The sequence below is a fragment of the Cupressus sempervirens genome, chromosome 4 (assembly GCF_028749045.1).
Source record: "Cupressus sempervirens isolate cs-2001-9-10 chromosome 4, ASM2874904v1, whole genome shotgun sequence".
NCBI classification, from domain to species: Eukaryota; Viridiplantae; Streptophyta; class Pinopsida; order Cupressales; family Cupressaceae; genus Cupressus; species Cupressus sempervirens.
The window spans coordinates 349,998,177-350,019,502 of record NC_143121.1 but is presented as its reverse complement, the minus strand read 5'-3'; the positions used below and the strand labels follow the sequence as shown (position 1 = coordinate 350,019,502).

The 21,326-nt window shown below is 33.2% G+C and overlaps 1 protein-coding gene across 1 annotated transcript; it reads left to right on the top strand.

The window, feature by feature from the left end:
* The first annotated feature begins 347 nt into the window (after positions 1-347).
* LOC149561476 (scarecrow-like protein 3) lies at positions 348-746 on the top strand. Its single transcript, XM_089827834.1, has one exon. It carries the CDS (start codon positions 348-350, stop codon positions 744-746), a length of 399 nt encoding a protein of 132 aa, XP_089683960.1.
* Positions 747-21,326: the final 20,580 nt, after the last annotated feature.

Genomic DNA, 21,326 nt, shown 5'->3' with positions numbered 1-21,326 from the left:
TTTTGAATTATTATCATGGTTATGTTGGTGGCCATAGTCATTTCATCTCAACCATCGATTGCATATTGGAAATTGTACATTCATATCAATTTCATCCTCTTTCGCTGCGCTTCAGCTTCTCAAGATTACAGTAGTTGGGATGGATCGCGAGGAGCTTTTGAAAAGCGGAGAAAGACTCCATTCCATTCTCATACAACACGGTAGAGATCGCCCGAATGGAGGAGGTAAATGTGGGCTTGTTCATCGTTGAATCTGGCGAGGCGTTGGCAGTTCATGCTCAGTTGTTCTGAAAAGTTTCTTATACGACCATGCCATTGTTGAAAATCTATTAACCGAGGCCGAGCATCATGGTGAATGTCAAAGCAGAAGAGCAGCATAATTCTCAATCTTTTGAGGAGAGATTAAGCGAGGTGCTTTTCTATTGCTTTGATATGACGGACAGAAGTGATATTAGGAGGATGAGGTATGAAGAATATTTCCCTGGAAGTAATACAAGGAATATGATAACCTATGGCGAGAAGGAGAGGTTTGTTAGGCATGTTGCAACTGATGTGTGGAGGCGTTTTTTCAAACAAGCAGGGTTCAGCGCAAAGAGCTTCAGCTTTCGATCTATGTATCAGGCTGAATTGTTAGTACAAGAGTGTGCTTCCAGAGGACATTACACTCTGGATGCCGATGGACATGCCAATATTTTAAAGTGGAAAGAAACACCATTGTTCGCAGTTTCTGCATGGAGTGCTCTCTGAATGAAGTTTCATGGTGATTGCTGAAACAAATGGACCAAGAAATAATTGGCCAGCTTTGATTATATAATACTTTTAGTGTATATATCAATTGTTAATGTATACTCTAAAGTTCACTGTTTGATAGATCACTGATTTAGATTTAGATTTTCTTTTAATCATTATAATTCCAAGCAAATATCTACTATTCCAATAGTCTTCTTATTTATTCATCTCAACCTTCCTTTCTTAATTGTGCATATTTTCTCATGATTTTGGTTATGGAGGTGGCTTATTAATGTCTGTAATGTTGTGAAATAACAATATCATAGATCAATTTGTTAGGTGAAATTAAACCCATGAACAGATGTAAAGTTCTTGACATAGATAATAACTACACCAATGCACAAAATGTAATATAATAATAAAAAATGTCCGAGTCTTCAAATCTTTTGTTCTCAAATTCATTTTCAATAGTCAAAACAATGTAGAATATTTTATTAGTGAGTAAATTCTACTTATGATTAAAAGTTTGTAGATCCACAAAAACAAATTGTAAATGAGTTTGCACGATTTGATATGTTACATGATCTAGCATATTCATTTGGCTAAGTATGTGTGTATTGATTTATGCATGTGGAGCTAGTTCTATTGTGTTTGACATCATGACTATTTATCATACTTCTCTCATTAAACACAAGTAGAAGATAGATATTACATACAATTAAAAAAATAATATTTTTCTTTCTTACTATGTTCATTGATCATTACATGATTGTACATGAACTACAATTGTAGCAATTCTAATATAATAGAGTGAGATATAATATGAACTTACTTCTAAATACAAATATTATGCATATGCAATTTTCTAATAAAATGAATGGTTAGCTTTCTATCAAATGGAGGAGAGGTTATTTAAGTTTGAATGTGATATAAATGAGTAATTACACCTATGTATGTGATCAGTATGTCAAAGAGGTGTGGAAGGTCTTTCTTAATAAATTTTAGACCTTTTTTTGAAAGCCTAGATTAAGTTTTTTCTATGAAGATGATTACTATAGAATCATTGGTTCTGAATGTGGTCTTTAGTTGGTTAGTCATATTTATGTAGCAAGTGGTACTAATGGTAGAGACTTCATGGTGCATCATTGTATTGTTACAGTTGAATACATACTTTTTGAGAGAAACAAGGACACATAAGGAAATATCAATGAACACCTCGTATAATTGCTTTGTCAATGAAGCAATATGTTCAAAAGTACCTCACTCACTCTTCCTCTAAATACAATTATCTATATCTCCCTCTCTCACCCCTCTTCTTCATTATCTTCCCCTCTCTCCCTTCATTTCTCTCTCCCTTTCTACATCTCTATTTATCTATATCTACTTCTTATATTAATTTATTTGTCTATCTTCCCCCTCACCTCTTATTCTTTTATAAAATTATTTCCCTCTCACTCACTCTCTCTCCAAGAGAGAAACATAAAGAAATATTTCAATCATATATTTGTTTAAGATAATGAAATTTTAAAATTATAAATATTTAGATTTATATAATATTTATTTTTAAAGATAGACATATTAAATAATTAATATATTACTTATTATAAGATAAACAACTAAATATAAACATACTATATTTATATATTCTAAACATGGAGTTAAAATATTAACTTAATTATTTATCTCTAAGTCAAATGTTGTGCATTTGATTTCATGAAACTACAAAATTAAATTAGGTCTTAGCTCAATGTGAAATTGTAGATGATGTAAAAATCAAAATAGCTTTATTTTTATAGTAGGACAAATTGTCACTAAACATAATTTTGCAAACTAATATGAATCATTCTTTGTAGAAAAGTAAAATTCTAAGTTGGCATGCATTGTGTTGGCAACTAGTTTTCTTAGCACATATCATGATAACTATCTACATAATATATTTTAAATATCTTCATATGGCCACCTTTCATTATATGTAGTTTATCCCCATATTTTAAAGTGTTCCCTTTTTCTTTTTGAATCTTTTGATATTTTCTACATTTTTAGTTGAATCTAAGGGATATGAGAGCTTTTTTATTTTTTTGCATTGAATGCCATAAGATAGATGAATCAATGAGCTAGGATTTTTTATGGTTTCTTCTACTCAATAGTAAAATTGATGCAATACTAAGTTGTCTATATAGAGTAATTTGCAATCTTCAGAATGAAACCAGATGCAAAAACATAGAGATTTAAAAAATCACTCTTTTTTCATTCACTAAAAATTCTTATACAATGTTCAACAACTTCTTAATAAGTCAAAACTCTATAAATCAAAAAAATAGAAACTTCCTTTTTTGGCAGATTTTTACAAATCTTGAAGTTTGCCCTTTTGGGTAACCTTAAAAACTAACTCCTAGAAAGATGAAAATTGAACTAAAATTTCCTTCAACTATGATAAGGAAAACTTCCAACTAAGTGTTTAATTTTGAGACAATCATTTAAACATATTAAAAGAACCAAAACTATTTTTTTTTCAAATAATAGAGAAAGCTAAATTTGTCAGTCTAAATTGATTTTTTGGCTCTTGAAAATAAATTTAAATGACCACAAACAATGAAGAGATGATTTGGAAACCAATTAATTTATCCTAACAAATCCAACCTATAAGTTTCAGCGAAAAAAGAAATTTGAGTCAAAATTTATGACCCCTAGAAGTTTTAGGATCATCCTCCCCTTGTTGAAAGAAATACAACTCTTGCAAGTGACTACTTGGGAATTGCTACAATTTTTTGGGATCTAATTGGATCATTTCCTAATTAGATAACCATGTACTCTCTATTTCTAGTAAGCCATCTCACCATATAAATTATTTGTTGTACTGACCATGCCTTATGGATGTAGTTTGTTTGTCTAGTATTTTGACAATCTTTCCCTTCTTCATATTGGGAAGGTGATGTTGTCAATCCACTGCTTGTCCATCTTTTGATCCACATAAAAATCTTCATGGAATGCATACAAATTAGAAATATTAAATACATGAGAGATGTATAGATTTTCTTATTAGCTAACCTCGTAAGCATTATCATTAATGTATTCATGATATTACGAGGGCCAATATTTTTCTACTTCAAATTAGGATATGTGCTAGTGGGGAATGTCTCACGTCTCCAGTAAATCATCACTAAGTCACTTTCAAAAAATGTATGCTTTCTTCTACTAGCACCTACAATATTTGGGTAGCTCTCATTACTTTGTTGTAACTTTTTTCATGACATCTTGTTGGAGTTGGTGAAGGTGTTCAATAAAATCTATCTCCCAATAGTAGCGGCATGAGATCAAGAGTACCTTGAGAGTTCCTACCATATACAATATGAAAAAGATATTCTCTTTTTGATCTATTAACAAAACTATTATAAGAAAATTCTCCCTAGCCAAAACTCTAATTGAATACCTTTAATTTATCATCTATTTTAGTGTGATATGCAATACTAAACTATAACTTGGTTCCAAATCTTCTCCATAAAGTCCTCCAAAAATAACACAAGAACTTATTATGTCTATCATATGTATTTTGTTAACCCCACCTAATAATGCTTTAAATCTATGTGAAGGGGTCATATCATTTCTTACATTGTCATTGATATCAAGACTTAATTAGTTGTACATTATGCTAATGTAGTAGAATTCCATATCATTTGATTGATAAAGAGGATTTCAAGAAAGTATGATGAGTTAGAGTGTTGATCAGTGTATGTTTTTCAAAGTGCACTTGAGTGAGTTAGACTCTGATAGTATAATGGTGGTTTTATTATTTTATACTTCATCAAATAATGTACTATATAAGATCATGTATGCTCAATAGCATGATGAGTGATGAAGTATAATATTAACTAAGCTACTATAGTTGTGATCGATCATTCAGAAAGGAAGTGTTGAAGTTTAGTGTTAACCAACTAATTTCACTATTAACTAAGTCAAGTATTGGCTAAGAAAGTTGTAGTGTTTTACCAAACATGAACATGTTAAACAAGTTATGAAAATATTTAATCTAAAGTGGACAACTGAAGAAAATTAAGAATGTTTGAGATGTTTTAAGGATAAGGACAAACTCAATTGTGAAATAAATAGTTGAATTAGTTCAAAGAAGAAAATGTTATATTTACCAAGAAGATTCAACAATTTGAAATGGAGCACAAAGTTCAAGGCGATGTCATATTTACTAAGAATCAAGATTCATTGAATCTGAAATTGGTGAAGATTTCACTATTTTTATTAAGTGCTAAAATCTAGAAGACTCTAGAATGGAAAAAAAAAATTATTTAAAAGATGAAAAATACGTTTCTCATTTCTGATGTAAATATTGCTAATTGTTGTTGAAGAATAAGATAGAAGGTGAACTATGTAGAATAGTATTATGAAGATCAAGTAGAGGAAGTTTTAAGTTGAGGTGTGAGTGTCTCAATCAATAGAAAAGGGCTAAGAAGAAAGAGATAGAGTGAAGAAGTGCTCTATATAAGAAAAGTAGTGCTAAAACCTTATAGATTATTTCATTGTTACTATCTTCCCACTGTAGAAGATAAAATCTCTTAACTGAGTGAACATAACAAGTTTTTCAAATCCTATATGAAAGAATTCTTTCGAATGTTGTATAAGTCCTCTTGAGAAGGCCACTCTTTAGAAATGTCAAGGACTGATAAGGTCTAGATGATCTTTGGTGAAAACCCTCTAACAAGGTCACACTTAAATTGTGCCTATAATATTTAAGCAGGTTGGAATCTAATATAACTCACTTTAGAAGAGTGAAAATGTTTGGATTGCTAATTCCTAGGTGGTTTTTCCATTTACAGGGTCCAAATGTAAAAAACTAGTGTCAGATATGTGAATGCCTATTGTATTGCAAGTTTATTTCATGTTAACTATTTATTCCTACAACTCAATATAGGATAGATGATTAGTCTAATACTTGATATATTAAGGAAGAGAAATTTATTTCAAGTTGTTAGTTTTATACAAAGATGAAATCATATGGAATTATGATGTTTGATGTGGTTACAAAGTTATTGATTTGAAAGTGAAGGAAGTTTAGGTTGGTAATAAAGTTTTTGTAAGGTATATAGTATATCTAGTTATAGTTGATTCACCAGCCTCTCAGTTCTCTAACAATTAGCATTAGATCTTAGTTCTTGATTAAGAATTTTTAAGGTACTTGAGCTAAATATTTGAAAATGTATAATAGAGAGGTACCAAACCTAAACAAGGAAGATTTCTCTTCATGACAAAGTAGGATTGTGCTATATTTATCTAGTATTAGAGATAATTACCTATACTACCTAGAATATCAACACCCTTTGGGCTATGGTACTCTAGAGGAAGAATGAACTAGTAAGAAGGTGAGTTATTCTTTTCTCAAAACCTTTGGTTGTGAAGCATTTGCTCATATAGATATTTAAAATAGAACCAAGCTAGAAGCTAAGTCAAAGAAATGTGTATTTGTTTGATATGGCATTAATGAATTTGGTTATAGGCTTTGGGATTTTGAATATCATAAAATTGTAAGAAGTAGGGATGTCATATTCAATGAGAAAGTGTTGTAACATGATTTGTTGCAGCAACATGAGAAGAAATAAGAAGATTATGTAGTACTAGATGATACTCCAAAAGATGATGTTCCGGCAATTCCTCATGATGTGAAACAACTACAACAAAAATACCACACACACTAGTGAACATTATATGGTCAACAAAGATAAGTAGACCTCCCAAAAGATTTTCTCCCTCTTCATATTCTATTTTACTAACAGATGCTGGTGAACCTGAATGTTATGATGAAGCTATGTATTTGGATACTAAGATTCAATGGGAGTTTGCAATGAAAGATGAAATGGACTCTTTGCTGAAAAATAAGACATGGGACATATGCATGTTTCCTGTAGGTAAAAGGGCTTTATAGAATAAGTGGGTTTACAGATTGAAAGAAGAGGAAGGAGGTAAGATAATATTTAAAGCTAGGTTAGTTGTAAAAGGATTTGCATAGAAAAAAGGTATTAATTTTGATGAGATATTTTCTCCTATTGTTAAAATGACTTCTATCTGTACAATTTTAAGTATTGTGGCTGTTGAAGATTTGTACTTGGAGCAACTTGATGTCAAAATAGCCTTCCTTCATGGTGATTTGGATGAAGAGATATATATGGTGTTACTAATGTGCTATATAAGATCATGTATGTTTAATAGCATGATGAGTGATGAAGTACAATATTAATTGAGCTACTACAATTGTGACTAATCATTTGGAAAAGAAGTGTTGAAGTTTAGTGTTAACTAACTAATTTCAATGTTAACTAAGTCAATTATTGTAGTGTTTATTGACCATCAATATGTTGAACAAGTTATGAAAATATTTAATCTAATGCTGAAAACTCAAGAAAATTAAGAATGCTTGAGATGTTTTAACGATAAGGAAAAAATTAGTTGTGAAATAAATAGTTGAAGTAGTTCAAAGAAGACAATGTTATATTTACCAAGGAGATTCAACAATTTGAAATGGAGCACAAAGTTCAAGGCAATGCCATATTTACTAAGAATCCAAATTCATTGAATCTGAAATTGGTGAAGTTCTCACTATTTTTATTAAGTGCCAAAATCTAGAAGACTCTATAATGGGAAAAATTTATTTAAAGGATGAAAAATATGTTTCTTATTTCTGATGTAGATATTGCTGATTATTGTTGAAGAATAAGATAGATGGTGAACTATGTGCAATAGTATTATGAAGATCAAGTACAGGAAGATTTAAGTTGAGGTGTGAGTGTCTCAATCAACCAAAAAGGGCTAAGAAGAAAGAGATAGAATGAAGAAGTGCTCTATATAAGAAAGGTAGTGCTAAAACCTAATAGATTATTTCATTGTTACTGTCTTCCCATTGTAGAAGATAAAATCTTCTTAATTGAGTGAACATAACAAGTTTTTGAAATACTATATGATAGAATTGTTTTGAATGTTGTATAAGTGCTCTAAAGAAGGCCACTCTTTAGAAATGTGAAGGAGTGATAAGGTCTAGATGATATTTGGTGAAAACCCTCTAACAAGGTCACACTCAAATTGTTCCTATAATATTTAAGTAGATTGGAATCTAGTATAACTCATCTTAGAAGAGTGAAAATGTTTGGGTCACCAGTGCCTAGGTGGTTTTTCCATTTGCAGGGTCCATATGTAAAAAACTTGTGTCAGATATGTGAATGCCTATTGTATTGCAAGTTTATTTCATGTTAACTATTTATTCCTACAACTCAATATAAGATCGATGATTTATCTAATACTCGGCATATTAAGGAAGAGAAATTTATATCGAGTTGTTAGTTTTAGACAAAGATGAAATGATATGGAAATATGATGTGTGATGTGGTTACCAAGTTATTGATTTGAAAGTTAAGGAAGTTTAAGTTGGTACTGAAGTGTTCGTAAGGCATATAGGATATCTAGTTATAGTTGATTCACCCCCCTCTCTGTTCTCTAATAATTAGTATTAGAGCTTAGTTCTTGATTAAGAATTTTTAAGGTAATTGAGCTAAATATTTGAAAATGTATAATAGAGATGTACCAAACTTGAATGAGAATGATTTCTCTTCATGGCAAAGCAGGATCGTGCTATATTTATTTGGGATTAGAGATAATTACATATACTACCTAGAATATGAACACACCTCTCTAAACCCTCGTATGATAGTAGAGGATATAAACTAGAAGAAATAACTCAATAGTCTAATGATTAAGATTGCATTTGCACTAAATGATGTCCAATTTAATGATGTTTAAAATTGTGTCACTACTAAAGAAATGTAGGACAAGTTGATTCTTGTTCATGGTGGTGATCATAATGTATTGAGAGCTAAAGAAGAAAGCCTTAGAGTCAAATCTGATGACATGAACACGAAAAAAGGTGAGAACATAGTCTATTAAGTGAACCAAATACAAAAGGTGATGAGTGCTATCAAAGCTATTGGAGGAATCATCAATAAGGAATAATTTGTAAGTAAAGTTCTTAGAACACTATTTCCTATTTATGCTGTAAGAGTTCTACAATATAGAAATTTAGAGCTATGCTTAAAAGTGATCTTACACTTGATGTCTTAGTTTGTTATTTGAGTACATTTAAATTAATTAATTTTGATAACATTGTGCCTATAGCTGGGAATCTTTTAAGAATTTACTAAAAATTAGTAGTTCAAAGAAATAAAAGAGTAGTAAGGATGAAAGTAATTTAGATTTAGAGGATGTAGTGGATGATAATGAAGCACTTCTTGAAAGGACGTTACAAAGACATTAAGGTAAATTCAAAGATAAATTACCCCATATATGTTTTAAATGCAATGGGATAGGTCATATTTTTGCTAGATGTCCTAAAAAGAACATGAGTGATAAGAATGATAGAAAGGGGAATAAAAATATAGAAAGAAAAATAAATACAAGGATAAAGGGAATAAATAATCATGCTATATTGTTGAGGAATGCCCCGATTAAAACACTGGTGATTAGAAAGGAGTAGAAGTGGTATATGGAACTATTAAAAAAGAACCTAAGGAGGAAAGGTGTGTGGAAGTAAAAACTCTTATTTCTCATGTTAGTAAGAATGACACAAGGATTATTTATAGTGAATGCTCACATCACATGACTAGTCAAATTAGTAAGTTTAATAAACTTGAGGCATATGATGGTGAAATTATTAAATTAGGGAGTGATGTCTATTCTCTAGTGTAGAGACTGATCAGTTATCAAGTGGGAGATTGCTATTTTGTGGTGACTGATAAGGGAAGTAATGTACATACTTCCAAAAAAATATTTGGCCCTATTTTATCAAGATTTTGGGCCGACATGTAATTATTTAATTATAACCCTAAAGTAGTTAAGGTTAGGGTTGTTTCATAAGATGATGCAAATATTGGTTCTTGCAGCAGTATTGAGCTATAAGGGAGAATTGGTTCTTGTGGTGGTATTGAGTTGTAAGGGATTATAGATTGTAATCAACTTGTAATCACTAGATTGTATAAATATTGGACTTGCTATTTGGTGGACATAGCCTAGGGTTTGGCTGAACCATGTTTAATCCTGGTGTCTTGTGTTCTTTTTTGTGTGATCTATTATTTTCTAATATTGTTTATTTTTTCATATAATTGTTGCTTTATTTTGAGGTTTAATCCTAACAAGTGGTATCAGAGCGAGGTTGTTTTTTTCAATTATTCTCTACAGTAAAGTCTCATGGTTGAGTGGGAGTCTTACGGTTGAGTGAGAGTGATGGAAGACAAGCGTAGGCTTAGGGTTGATAAATTTAATGGGAAAAAATTATAGTTATGGAAAATGCAAAGGAGGACTATCTTTATGAGAAGGATTTATGGAAGCTGTTGGAAGGAAAAACCAAGAATCAAGGATCTATGTCAAATGATGAATGAGATCTTTTAGATAGGAAGGAACTTGGAAGAATTTGATTATGCCCAACATCATTAATGACATTTAATATAACAAAAGAAAAGATGACAGAGGAGTTGATGGAAACCCTAAAGAAATTGTATGAAAAGCTCTCTGCTTTAAACAAGGTATTTCTCATGAAGCATTTATTTAATATGAAAATGATAGAAGGTGGATCTATTGTGGATTATTTAAATGAGTTTAATGCTTTTACTAGTCAGTTATCTTCTGTGGGTATTAATTTTGATGAAAAAATTAGGGTTCTCTTGATTTTGCATTCTTTGCCTGAAAGTTGGAATGGCATGTTAATGGTTGTGAGTAATTTTGTTTCTAGATCTAGTACCCTAAAATATGATGATGTGATCAGTGTTATTTTGAGGGAGGAAACTTGTAGGAAAACCTCAAGTAGATCTTCGAATGAGAGAGGAAGTAATTCTAAAAACCATGGGAAATCAAGATGAAAGTCATAGGGGAGGAGGTCTCAACCAAGACGACCAAATGATTGCTGGTACTATGGTAATATAGTGCATAAAAGGAAAGATTGTTGGACTTAAAAGAAAAATGAAAGAGATAAACTAGATGGAGACAAGGAGGAAAATGTGGTAAGTAACAAATTTGAAGAGGATGCTTTGCTTCTATCTTTAGAAAGTGTTGGTGGTTCATGGGTTTTTTATTCTGGTGGTTCATTTCATGCTAGACCTCATAGAGGTTATTTCATTGATTATGTCTAAGGGGATTTTGGACATGTTTATTTGGGGGATACTAAACCCTATTAGATTGTTGGAAAGGAAAAAGTTAAGATTAAGATGTAGAATGGTAATCATTCGATACTACATGATGTAAAACATGTTCCAAGGTTGAGTAATAATTTAATTTTAGCAGGGCAACTTGGTGATGAGAGTTGCGTGGTTACTTTTAATGATAAAAATTGGAAGGTTTCAAAAGGTTCTCTTGTAGTAGCAAAAGATGTGAGGGTAGGCACCTTATATCTTTTTACAAGTCATATTGTCTCTTCTACTTTGATTGTTTCAGAGAAAAATGATTGTTTGGGAACAATTGCTATAGTTGAGAAGGGAGAACAAATAGCTACTACAAATTTTCATAGAGCACCGTGGCACAATATACTTGGGCACATGAGTGAGAAAGTGAAATGTCCCTTTACTGATTTTGTATGATATTTCCAACCTCTAATCAGATCTTTAAGATCAAACAACTAATATCACAAAGATCCACCAAATTTCTCAAGAAACCCCAAATCGGGTATGCTGAAAATAGTGCCAAAAGCTTCACAACTTCACCTATTATTAATAAATCTGAAAATGGACATTTTTCAAGAAATTTCAGTAGCATAACAGCCTAAAAAATGACATTTCCAGATCCATATGGCCTTTACACAATAGTTCACAAATGTAGGACAAAAACTATGCTCATTGGGCTCCCAAAATTAACACAAAAATGCTCGGAAACACCACAAAAACACTAATAATCTATCTCAGAAGTTTAATCAAATCCCAATACATATATTCAAATCTATTTTAACACCTTAAAGTTTGACATAAAGCAGCAACCCAAACTGATATGAAATACTCAACTGTAAACACCAAACTCATACAAAAAACACACCCGAAAACCCACAAATCTGCACTATTCAGCACAAAGGAAAACTCTGTATGAGCATGCACATGGAATGGCTTCAAACTCCCATCCTTAGCCTTCTTGGAAACCTGCAAACTCCCATTCTTGGGTCTCCCTGGAAACCTGCAAACTCCCGTTCTTGGGTCTCCTTCTCCACAGGTTTGGCAGCCTCTGAAGAATAACAAAGAATGAGCAAAAATCAAGTTCTGGAATTTGCCCAAAATGCCTCCAACCCCTTAAAAGAGGGCATAATTGTAACTCACATCCAAGATAGGTTAATGAAACATATTTTAATAATAATTTTCATTTATTAGTCCAACGGTTTCCAAAGATTAACCCCCTTTTTTTGAAACTTCACTTTCTTGGGCCTGCCTGCTTTAGCAAAGATTATTATGTTTTAATTATTTAAAAAGGGGACATGACAAGTCCTTCCCTCCCAAACATTTCTTGTCCTCAAGCAATGGCTGAACAATAAACCAATCAATCCACCTGGATCCCAAATGTAGTCATGAACTATACTACTACCAATTAACACAGGCTCCTGCAATATCCTCTGCAATATGACAAAGAGGAATCCATAATCAAACTGACAATTATAGCTCAACAAAACTCCAAAATCACCACTTCCATAGTCAAAAACCCATGAGATACAAACTCTTAGAACATCAGAACCCAAGTAAAGTGGACAAATCAAACTACCAACATAGTAAATACCATCAACGCATCCCACTGGCCTATACAAAATGTACAATCCAACTCTGCAACAATGGTGAATGCTCTTGAATGAAACTGTACCAAGTATGGAGAATCCACACACTGTACAACTCCTGCAGTCAACACAACTCTGCAAATCACTGGCCACTATCTCATAACCATAACTCCCATGCACTACTGATGGTGAAAAGACATTACAAGATAAAGAGTAAGAAATGGAATCCAAACCAAATTTTTCTACCATCAACTCCTCAAAACAAGGATCAAATGCTAATTGATGTACATACCCTGCAATATAATGTTGATTAAAAAAACCAACCTCAGTCAACAGCTCACCATGAACAAGTGATACAACCCATTGTGATTGATCACTAGCTAAGTCAGGAGATGTCATAGCCAAAGGAGTAGAATCAATAACAACACCCACTGAAGCATCACTCCCAAAATCCTACTCTAAGTCACATATTATCAAGCTGTCAATTGCAGAACCTATCACCATGTCATGCCCATCACAACTCTCATCTTGAGGCATCAAACTGTCCCATAACTGATGATAAGCACTAGGAACCAAAGTACATCTCTATATCATCATCTCATCAACATGGTCATCAAAGGTAAATTGATGAGCGTACCTCATAGTGTAATGCCGATAGAATTTGCCAATCTCAGTCAATGGCTCAGATTGTAATCTAGATGAAACTAACTGCAATTGATCATTAGCCATGTTGGAATTGACTACTACCTCTAAAGATATCACCAAGGGAGTAGTATTACTAGCAGGAACCATGCCAACTGCGGACTCACCAACATCACACATGATCTTTGATACATCTCTAGTCTCTGTGCCATTAATACTAGAGGCCACCACCATGTCAGGCATACAACAATCTGCTACAAAACCCAACTCAACTGAACCTAACTCTAGTGGGAATGAACCTGATATGCCAATGTTAGTATCAAGGATGGATGCATCCCCATCTCCACTATCTTTGACAATCTCGGCCATGGACATCCTCGAATCACCAAACACCACAGCTTGTGACTATATAGAATCAGGTAAAGACTGTAGTAGCTCTAACTCCATGGTCACCTTAGCCAAATGAAACTATGACTCCTTGAAAGCCAGCTGTGTACTCTCAAGAATCTCAGAAGTCACCTCAAGCTACTCAGTAAGCTCACTCACCTCATCTTCCTTGGCCAACAATGCATCATATGTTGTACTTCCCAACTCCGTAAGATAATCTATGTTAGCTACCAACTGCATCTAATTCTGTCTCAAAATTTGAACAGCCTCCCATAAAGAGTGGATCTCTGTCAAGGAAAGATAACTGCCTTCCTGCTCATCACTAGTAGGAGAACTCCATCCATAAACTGCTAACAACTGACGAGTAGCATCAAAATGCTGGCAAGTGATAGCAATGTCTCAGTCACTAACTCTCAACTGATTAGACACATGATGGCACTGGCTTGACTGTCTCCTACAAACCTCCTCTGATGCACTGTCTAAAGGAGTATCCTCAAAGTTACTAGTCTGTAGAGTATTACCATCCATATCCTGTGAATCAAATCTAAAGCTCATATCAACATAGAGAGTATCAAAAACATTAGCACTACTGTCCATCTCCTCTGTACCTAAGGAAACTAAGTATTTAAAACTGCCCACTGCATCCTCCTAGATTTCATCAATGCCAATATGATCCTGGGACTCATCTATACACACTGCCAAATATGAAATATCATCAACACACTCCAGCAAGTATGGTCGACTAGATATATGAACAAAGCCCAACATCGATGTATAAAAACTAATACCAACATCAGACAAGATACTAGCATAAGAAAAGACAACATCATGTAATCTGGTAATCAAATCCATGATAGCACCCAAACAAACACTGCTACCAAAAAGTGTTAAAGATCTCCAGTCAACTGAATCCCAAACACCAATATAACAATCTCGAGTCCATATCCGTAAACTAGAATCAACTGGTAACTCAAGCAAACTCCTCACCTGAGTAATATGACCAATACCAACTAACTCCACATACCTTTCATGATGAGATAATGAAGTCACAATACTATCTTTGTTCACCTTCAGTTGGCTGGACAAATCATGTGAAGTACTACCAGCCTCAACCTCATGTGCTGAAGCATCTAACTGTGCCTAGTGTTCTTTCTCAACAAAGTCATGAATGCTCAATGTCTGCTTATCTCTCCTAGGTATCTCACCATCCTGCACAACAACATCCTCATAATCATCATCTGAACCCACTACACTGTAGTCAGTGCCTTTTGTAACTATACCATCCTGAATACCTGTGGCATCACCCTTTGACGACCTATAAACAATTGTCTCAATTTGAGTATCAAGTTGACCGTTACTATCAATCTGTGTAATATCCTTTCCCACCACCTCTTGTGGCAAAGTAGAATCTGAGACCTCTACTTGGCTATCAGCTAGTTTCTCAAACTCCTCATGCAAGTTCTTGGGAATTGTGTCATCTTTTCTAAGAGAAAATCTACCAAATAGAATTCCAATCAACTTATCCACTTTAGCTAGGTCGGACAACATGTCATTCATTATACGGTGGTGCTCAACCAACTGTTTAGACATGTCATGACTTATTTTCATAAGTTTATCTCGAATGTCTAAATAACCATCCTTCCTACTATTTTGACTCTGGATATCAATTGTCCAAGATCGTGTCCTCTGAGACTTTGTACTATACCTGTCCATTCTGGATAAAGTAGAGTGTAACCCCAATAGGATATAACTTCTTCAAACACCAAGAAATAACATGCAAATGATTAGAAGTAGCATGCAACCATAGATTTTGACATGAAACTAATTAGAAGCAACATGCAACCACCAAATTATGACATGCAAGATCTGGGTAGTTGTCAAAACTGACATGCAAGATCTGGGTAGTTGTCAAAACTGACATGCAAGATTTGGGTAGTTGTCAAAACTGACATGCAAACTTCTACAACCACCAAATTCACCAAGAACTAACATGCAAATGATTAGAAGTAGCATGCAACCATAAATTTTGACATGCAGCTGATTAGAAGAAACATGCAACCATAAATTATGACATGCAAGATTTGGGTAGTTCTCAAAACTGACATGCAAACTTCTACAAACCCTCAGGCTGGCAGGATCATGGCTCTGATAGCACTAAAATGTCCCTTTACTGATTTTTTATGATATTTCCAACCTCTAATCAGATTTTTAAGATCAAACAACTAATATCACAAAGATCCACCAAATTTCTCAAGAAACCCCAAATCGGGTATGCTGAAAATAGTGCCAAAAGCTTCACAACTTCACAAATTATTAATAAATCTAAAAATGGACATTTTTACAGAAATTTCAGTAGCATAACATCCTAAAAAATAAAATTTCCAGATCCGTATGTCCTTTACACAATAGTTCACAAATGTAGGACAAAAACTATGCTCATCGGGCTCCCGAAATTAACACAAAAATGCTCGAAAACACCACAAAAACACTAATAATCTATCTCAGAAGTTTAATCACGTCCCAATACATATATTCAAATATATTTTAACACCTTAAAGTCTGACATAAAGCAGCAACCCAAACTGATATGAAATACTCAATTGTAAACACCAAACTCATACAAAAAATACACCTGAAAACCCACAAATCTGCACTGTTCAGCACAAAGGCAAACTCTGTATGAGCATGCACATGGAATGGCTTCAAACTCCCATCCTTAGCCTTCTTGGAAACCTGCAAAATCCTATTCTTGGGTCTCCTTGGAAACCTGCAAACTCTCGTTCTTGGGTCTCCTTCTCCACAGGTTTGGCAGCCTCTGAAGAATAACAAAGAATGAGCAAAAATCAAGTTTTGGAATCTGCCCAAAATGCCTCCAAACCCCCTTAAAAGAGGGCATAACTGTAACTCACTTCCAAGAGAGGTTAATGAAACATATTTTAATAATAATTTTTGTTTATTAGTCCAATGATTTCCAAAGATTAACCCCCTTTTTCCGAAACTTCACTTTCTTGGGCCTGCTTGCCTTAGCAAAGATTATTATTTTTTAATTATTTAAAAAGGGGGCATGACAGAAAGGTATGAAATTACTTCACTCAAAGAAAGTTTTACTAGCTTTGAAATGTATTATTATAGATTTATGTGAACATTGTGTGTATGGAAAACAAAAGAGAGTGAGTTTTGTGAATACTGAGAAGAAAAATTAAAAGGAGAAATTAGAGCTTGTGCATACTGATGTATGGGGACCAGCTCAAGTATCTTCCCTTGGTGACTCTCATTATTATGTTACATTTATTGATGATGTAACTCAAAAGGTATGGGTTTATTTCCTTAGACATAAATCTGATGTATTTTAAACTTTTGAGAAATGGAAATGCTTGGTTGAAAATGAAACTGGTAAGAAATTAAAATATCTCAGATCTGATAATGGCGATGAGTATTGCAGTCATGAATTTGAAGATAATTTTTTCACTAATGGTATTCATAGATAGAAAATTGTTCCAAGGACTCCATAGGAAAATGGAGTGGTTGAACACATGAACATGACTATAATGGAGTGTTCAAGGAGCATGAGGTTGCATGTTAGGTTACCCTAAAACATGTGGGTGAAGGCTATCAATAGTACTATATATTTGATTAATAGAGGTCCCTCTACTCCTTTGAGCTATGGTACTCCAAAGGAAGAATGAACTAGTAAGAAGATGAGTTATTCTTTTCTCAAAACATTTGGTTGTGAAGCATTTGCTCATATAGATTCTAAAAACAGACACAAGCTAGAAGCTAAGTCAAAGAAATGTGCATTTGTTGGATATGGCATTAATGAATTTGGTTATAGGCTTTGGGATTTTGAAAATCACAAAATTGTAAGAAGTAGGGATGTCATATTCAATAAGAAAGTGTTGTAAAAATATTTTTTGTAGCAACATAAGAAGAAAGAAGATGATTATGTAGTGCTGGATTATACTCCAAAAGATGATGTTCCAGAAATTCTTCATGATTTGCAACCGCAACAAAAATACCACATAGACTAGTGAATGTTAGATGGTCAACAAAGATAAGTAGACATCCCAAAAGATTTTCTCCCTATTTGTATTCTATTTTAATAACAGATGCTAGTGAACCTGAATGTTATGATGAAGGTGTGTGGGTGGATACTAAGATTTAGTGGGAGTCTACAATGAAATATGAAATGGACTCTTTGCTGAAAAATAAGACATGGGACATATGTAAGCTGCCTGCAGGTAAAAGATCTTTATAGAATAAGTGGGTTTACAGATTGAAAGAAGAGGAAGGAGGTAAGAGAAGAGTTAAATCTAAGTTAGTTGTAAAAGGATTTGCACAAAAAAATGCATCAATTTTGATAAGATATTTTCTCCTGTTGTTAAAATAACTTCTATATGTACTATTTTAATTATTGTGGCCACTAAAGATTTGCACTTGGAGAAGCTTGATGTCAAAATAGCCTTCCTTCATGGTGATTTGGATGAAGAGATATATATGGCTTAGCCATAGGGATTTGAGGTCAAAGGTAAGGAGAACTTAGAGTGCAAATTGAAAAAAACTTTATATGGCTTAAAACAAGCACCTCGACAATGGTATCTAAAATTTGACAGGTTTATGCATGAGCATGGATATAGTAGGTGTCATTCAGATCATTGTGTTTACTTTAAGATGTTGGATGATGATAGCTATATTGTTTTATGTTTATATGTTGATGATATGCTTTTAGTTGGGTCTAACATGGATCATATTAAAGGGTTGAAATGCCAGTTAGCAAATGCCTTGATTATGAAGGATTTGGGGGCAGAAAAACAAATCCTTGGTATGAAGATTTGCAGAGATAGGAAGAATAGAAAAATGATGTTATCTTAGGCTGATTATGTTGAGAATGTGTTGCAATGTTTCTCTATGTAGAATGCTAAAGCTGTCAGCACACCTTTACCTAGTGATTTGAAGTTGACTAAGGAGATGTGTCCCAAGACACAAGAAGAGGAGGATAAGATGTTTAAGGTACCATATGCTTTAGCTGTAGGAAAGTTGATGTATTCTATGATATGTACTCAGCCAAATATTCCACATGTAGTGGGAGTCGTCAGCAAGTATATGAGTCATCTAGGAATTGAGCATTGGAATGCGGTCAACTAGATTCTTTGATATTTGAGAGGAACATCCAATAAGTGTTTACATTTTTGGGGATCTACTATTGATTTATAGGTCTATGTTGACTTATATTTCATAGGGGATATTGATACCAGGTGGAGTACTATAGGTTATGTATTTACTCTTGGCGGGGAAGTTGTGAGGTAGGTTTCTAGGTTACAGAAGGTAAATGCTTTATCCACTATAGAGGAAGAGTATATTGCTGGTACAAAGGTAGCTAAGGAGATGATATGGCTTCAGTTCTTCTTGGAAGAATTGGGACACCCTCAGAGGGATGATTATTTTTTTACAAATAGTAAGAGTGTCATTCATCTTGTGAAGAGTTCTACTTTGCATTAAAAAACAAAGCACATATAGTTGCAGTACCATTTCATTTGCTCTATTTCAGATGATGGACAATTAAAGTTGGACAAGATACATATAGATGAAAATCTAGCAAATATGCTTACAAAGGTAGTGACAAGGGTGAAGCTTAATTCCTCTTCAATGTTAGTTGGTCTTCTAGACTGAAGAGGTATACAAGAACAACACAGTCCAGGGTGCTTTGATCCAATGGGAGCCCCTTGTGGTAGTAGTATTGCTAAAGGATTAGTCTCCAAGTGGGATATTGTTTTCTAGTGTGGAGTTTGATCAGTCCTCAAGTGGGAGATTGTTAGTTTGTGGTGATTGATCAGGGAAGTATTGTACATACTTCAAAAAATAAAATTGGACCCTATTTTATCAGGATTTTGGGCCGACATGTAATTATTTAATTATAACCCTAAATAAGTTTACTACTTGTATAAAAGGGCTTATGGTTAGGGTTGTTTCATAAGGTGATGCATAAATTGGTTCTTGCAATGATATTGAGCTGTAAGGGAAAATTGGTTCTTGTGGTGGTATCGAGCTGTAATGGATTATAGATTGTAATTAGGTTGAATTATTGGATCGTAAAAATATTGGACTTGCTATTTGGTGGACGTAGCCTAGGATTTGGGTGAATCTTATAAAATCTTGGTGTCTTGTATTTTTTTATATGTGATCTATTATATTTTGATATTGTTTATTTTTTCATGTAATTGTTATTTCTGTCTGAGGTTTAATCCTAACAATGTCCCATGTAATATGAAAGGTAGAGGTTTATTGATGTTAAATGATACAATAAGATATGATGATGCATATTGGGTCCAATAACTAAAATACAATCTATTGAGTTTTTCTCAGTTGAATAATAGTGGACACAAGCTAGAATTTTAGTCCAAGAAAGTAAAGATCTATGATGATGATGATGGAAATCTAATTGGTACTTGTGAGAAAAACAAGAGGTAATATGTTTTTTTTCCTAGATCCTATAATTGATACATGTCTATTTCCAAAATTTGAAGATTTGTGGTTGTGGCCTAAAAGAGTATGTCATGTTAACTTTGAGAATGTGGTCAAAGTTAGTAGAAAGAGGAGAGTGAGGGGCTTAAAAAATCTACATCAACCTTATATTTCTAAATGCAAACCATGTTAGCTCTGTAAGATGCAAAAGTCTAATTTTTCAAGAGAGACACATGCTTCTACTGATATTATAGAATTAGTCTAGACTAATTTATGTGGACCAATGAGAGTTGAAAGCTATTATGGAGATAAATATTTCATATTATTTTTTGACGATTATTTGAGGATGTTGACTATCATATTTATAAAGTTCAAATCATACACTTTTGATATGTTCAAGTGGTATATAGATATAGTTGAGAAAGAAACTAGTAAACTGTTAAAATATTTGAGATCTAATATAGGCTATGAGTTTATGTCTATTGAATTCACTAAAATTTGTGTTGAGCATGGAATTAAGAGATGGATATCTACATTGAGGGCACCATGATAAAATGAGATTATTGAGAGAAGGAATATATTTATTGTTGATTGTGCTAGAACACTACTAAGTGAAAAAGAAGTTGCACAAATATTCTAGAGAGAAACCATAAGAACTATAGTATATACTCTCAATCAAGTTTAGTTGAAGAAAGGAATAGATGTATGTTATTTCAAGATACTTTGGAATATATATTATAATCATAAAGATGCAAAGAATTGAAAATTTTATTCTAAAGGTGATCAAGGTATATTCATTGGTTACTCCACTAAGGTAAAGGCTTGCAAGTGCTTGAATAAATCTACTAAAAAAATGATTAAAAGTTCCAATGGTAGAATTGATGAGTTTATAGATAAGAAGGATAAAGTGATAAAAAATGAATCTGATGATTACAACAAGTTTGTTTATGTGTATGAAGATGTAGTCGGTGTAATTCTCAAGAAACAACATAGAGCTACCAAGAAATAGCTTGCATTACCCAAGCCATAGAGAGAAAAACTAAGTGAAGATAATGCCAGAGATCATGAAACTGAACCTTTACTAGCAAAGTATGTTCAAAGGAACCATTCACCTAAACAAATCATTACAGAAAAAACTAGTGCAGTTTGGACAAGAAGAAAATATAAGGATAATGCATAATTGATTACCAAATTTGATTTGAGAATTATAAAATAAGCAATTGATAATGAGGATTGGATTAATGTTGTGAATGAAGAGATAGATTATGTAGTTCCTAACGCTATTTTACTTTCCATACAATATATTGTTAAACTCTTTCAGGCCA

What these genes read in the sequence shown, in the direction of transcription:
- LOC149561476 (XM_089827834.1), top strand. Translation starts at nt 348, where the DNA reads ATGGTGAATGTCAAAGCAGAAGAGCAGCATAATTCTCAATCTTTTGAG.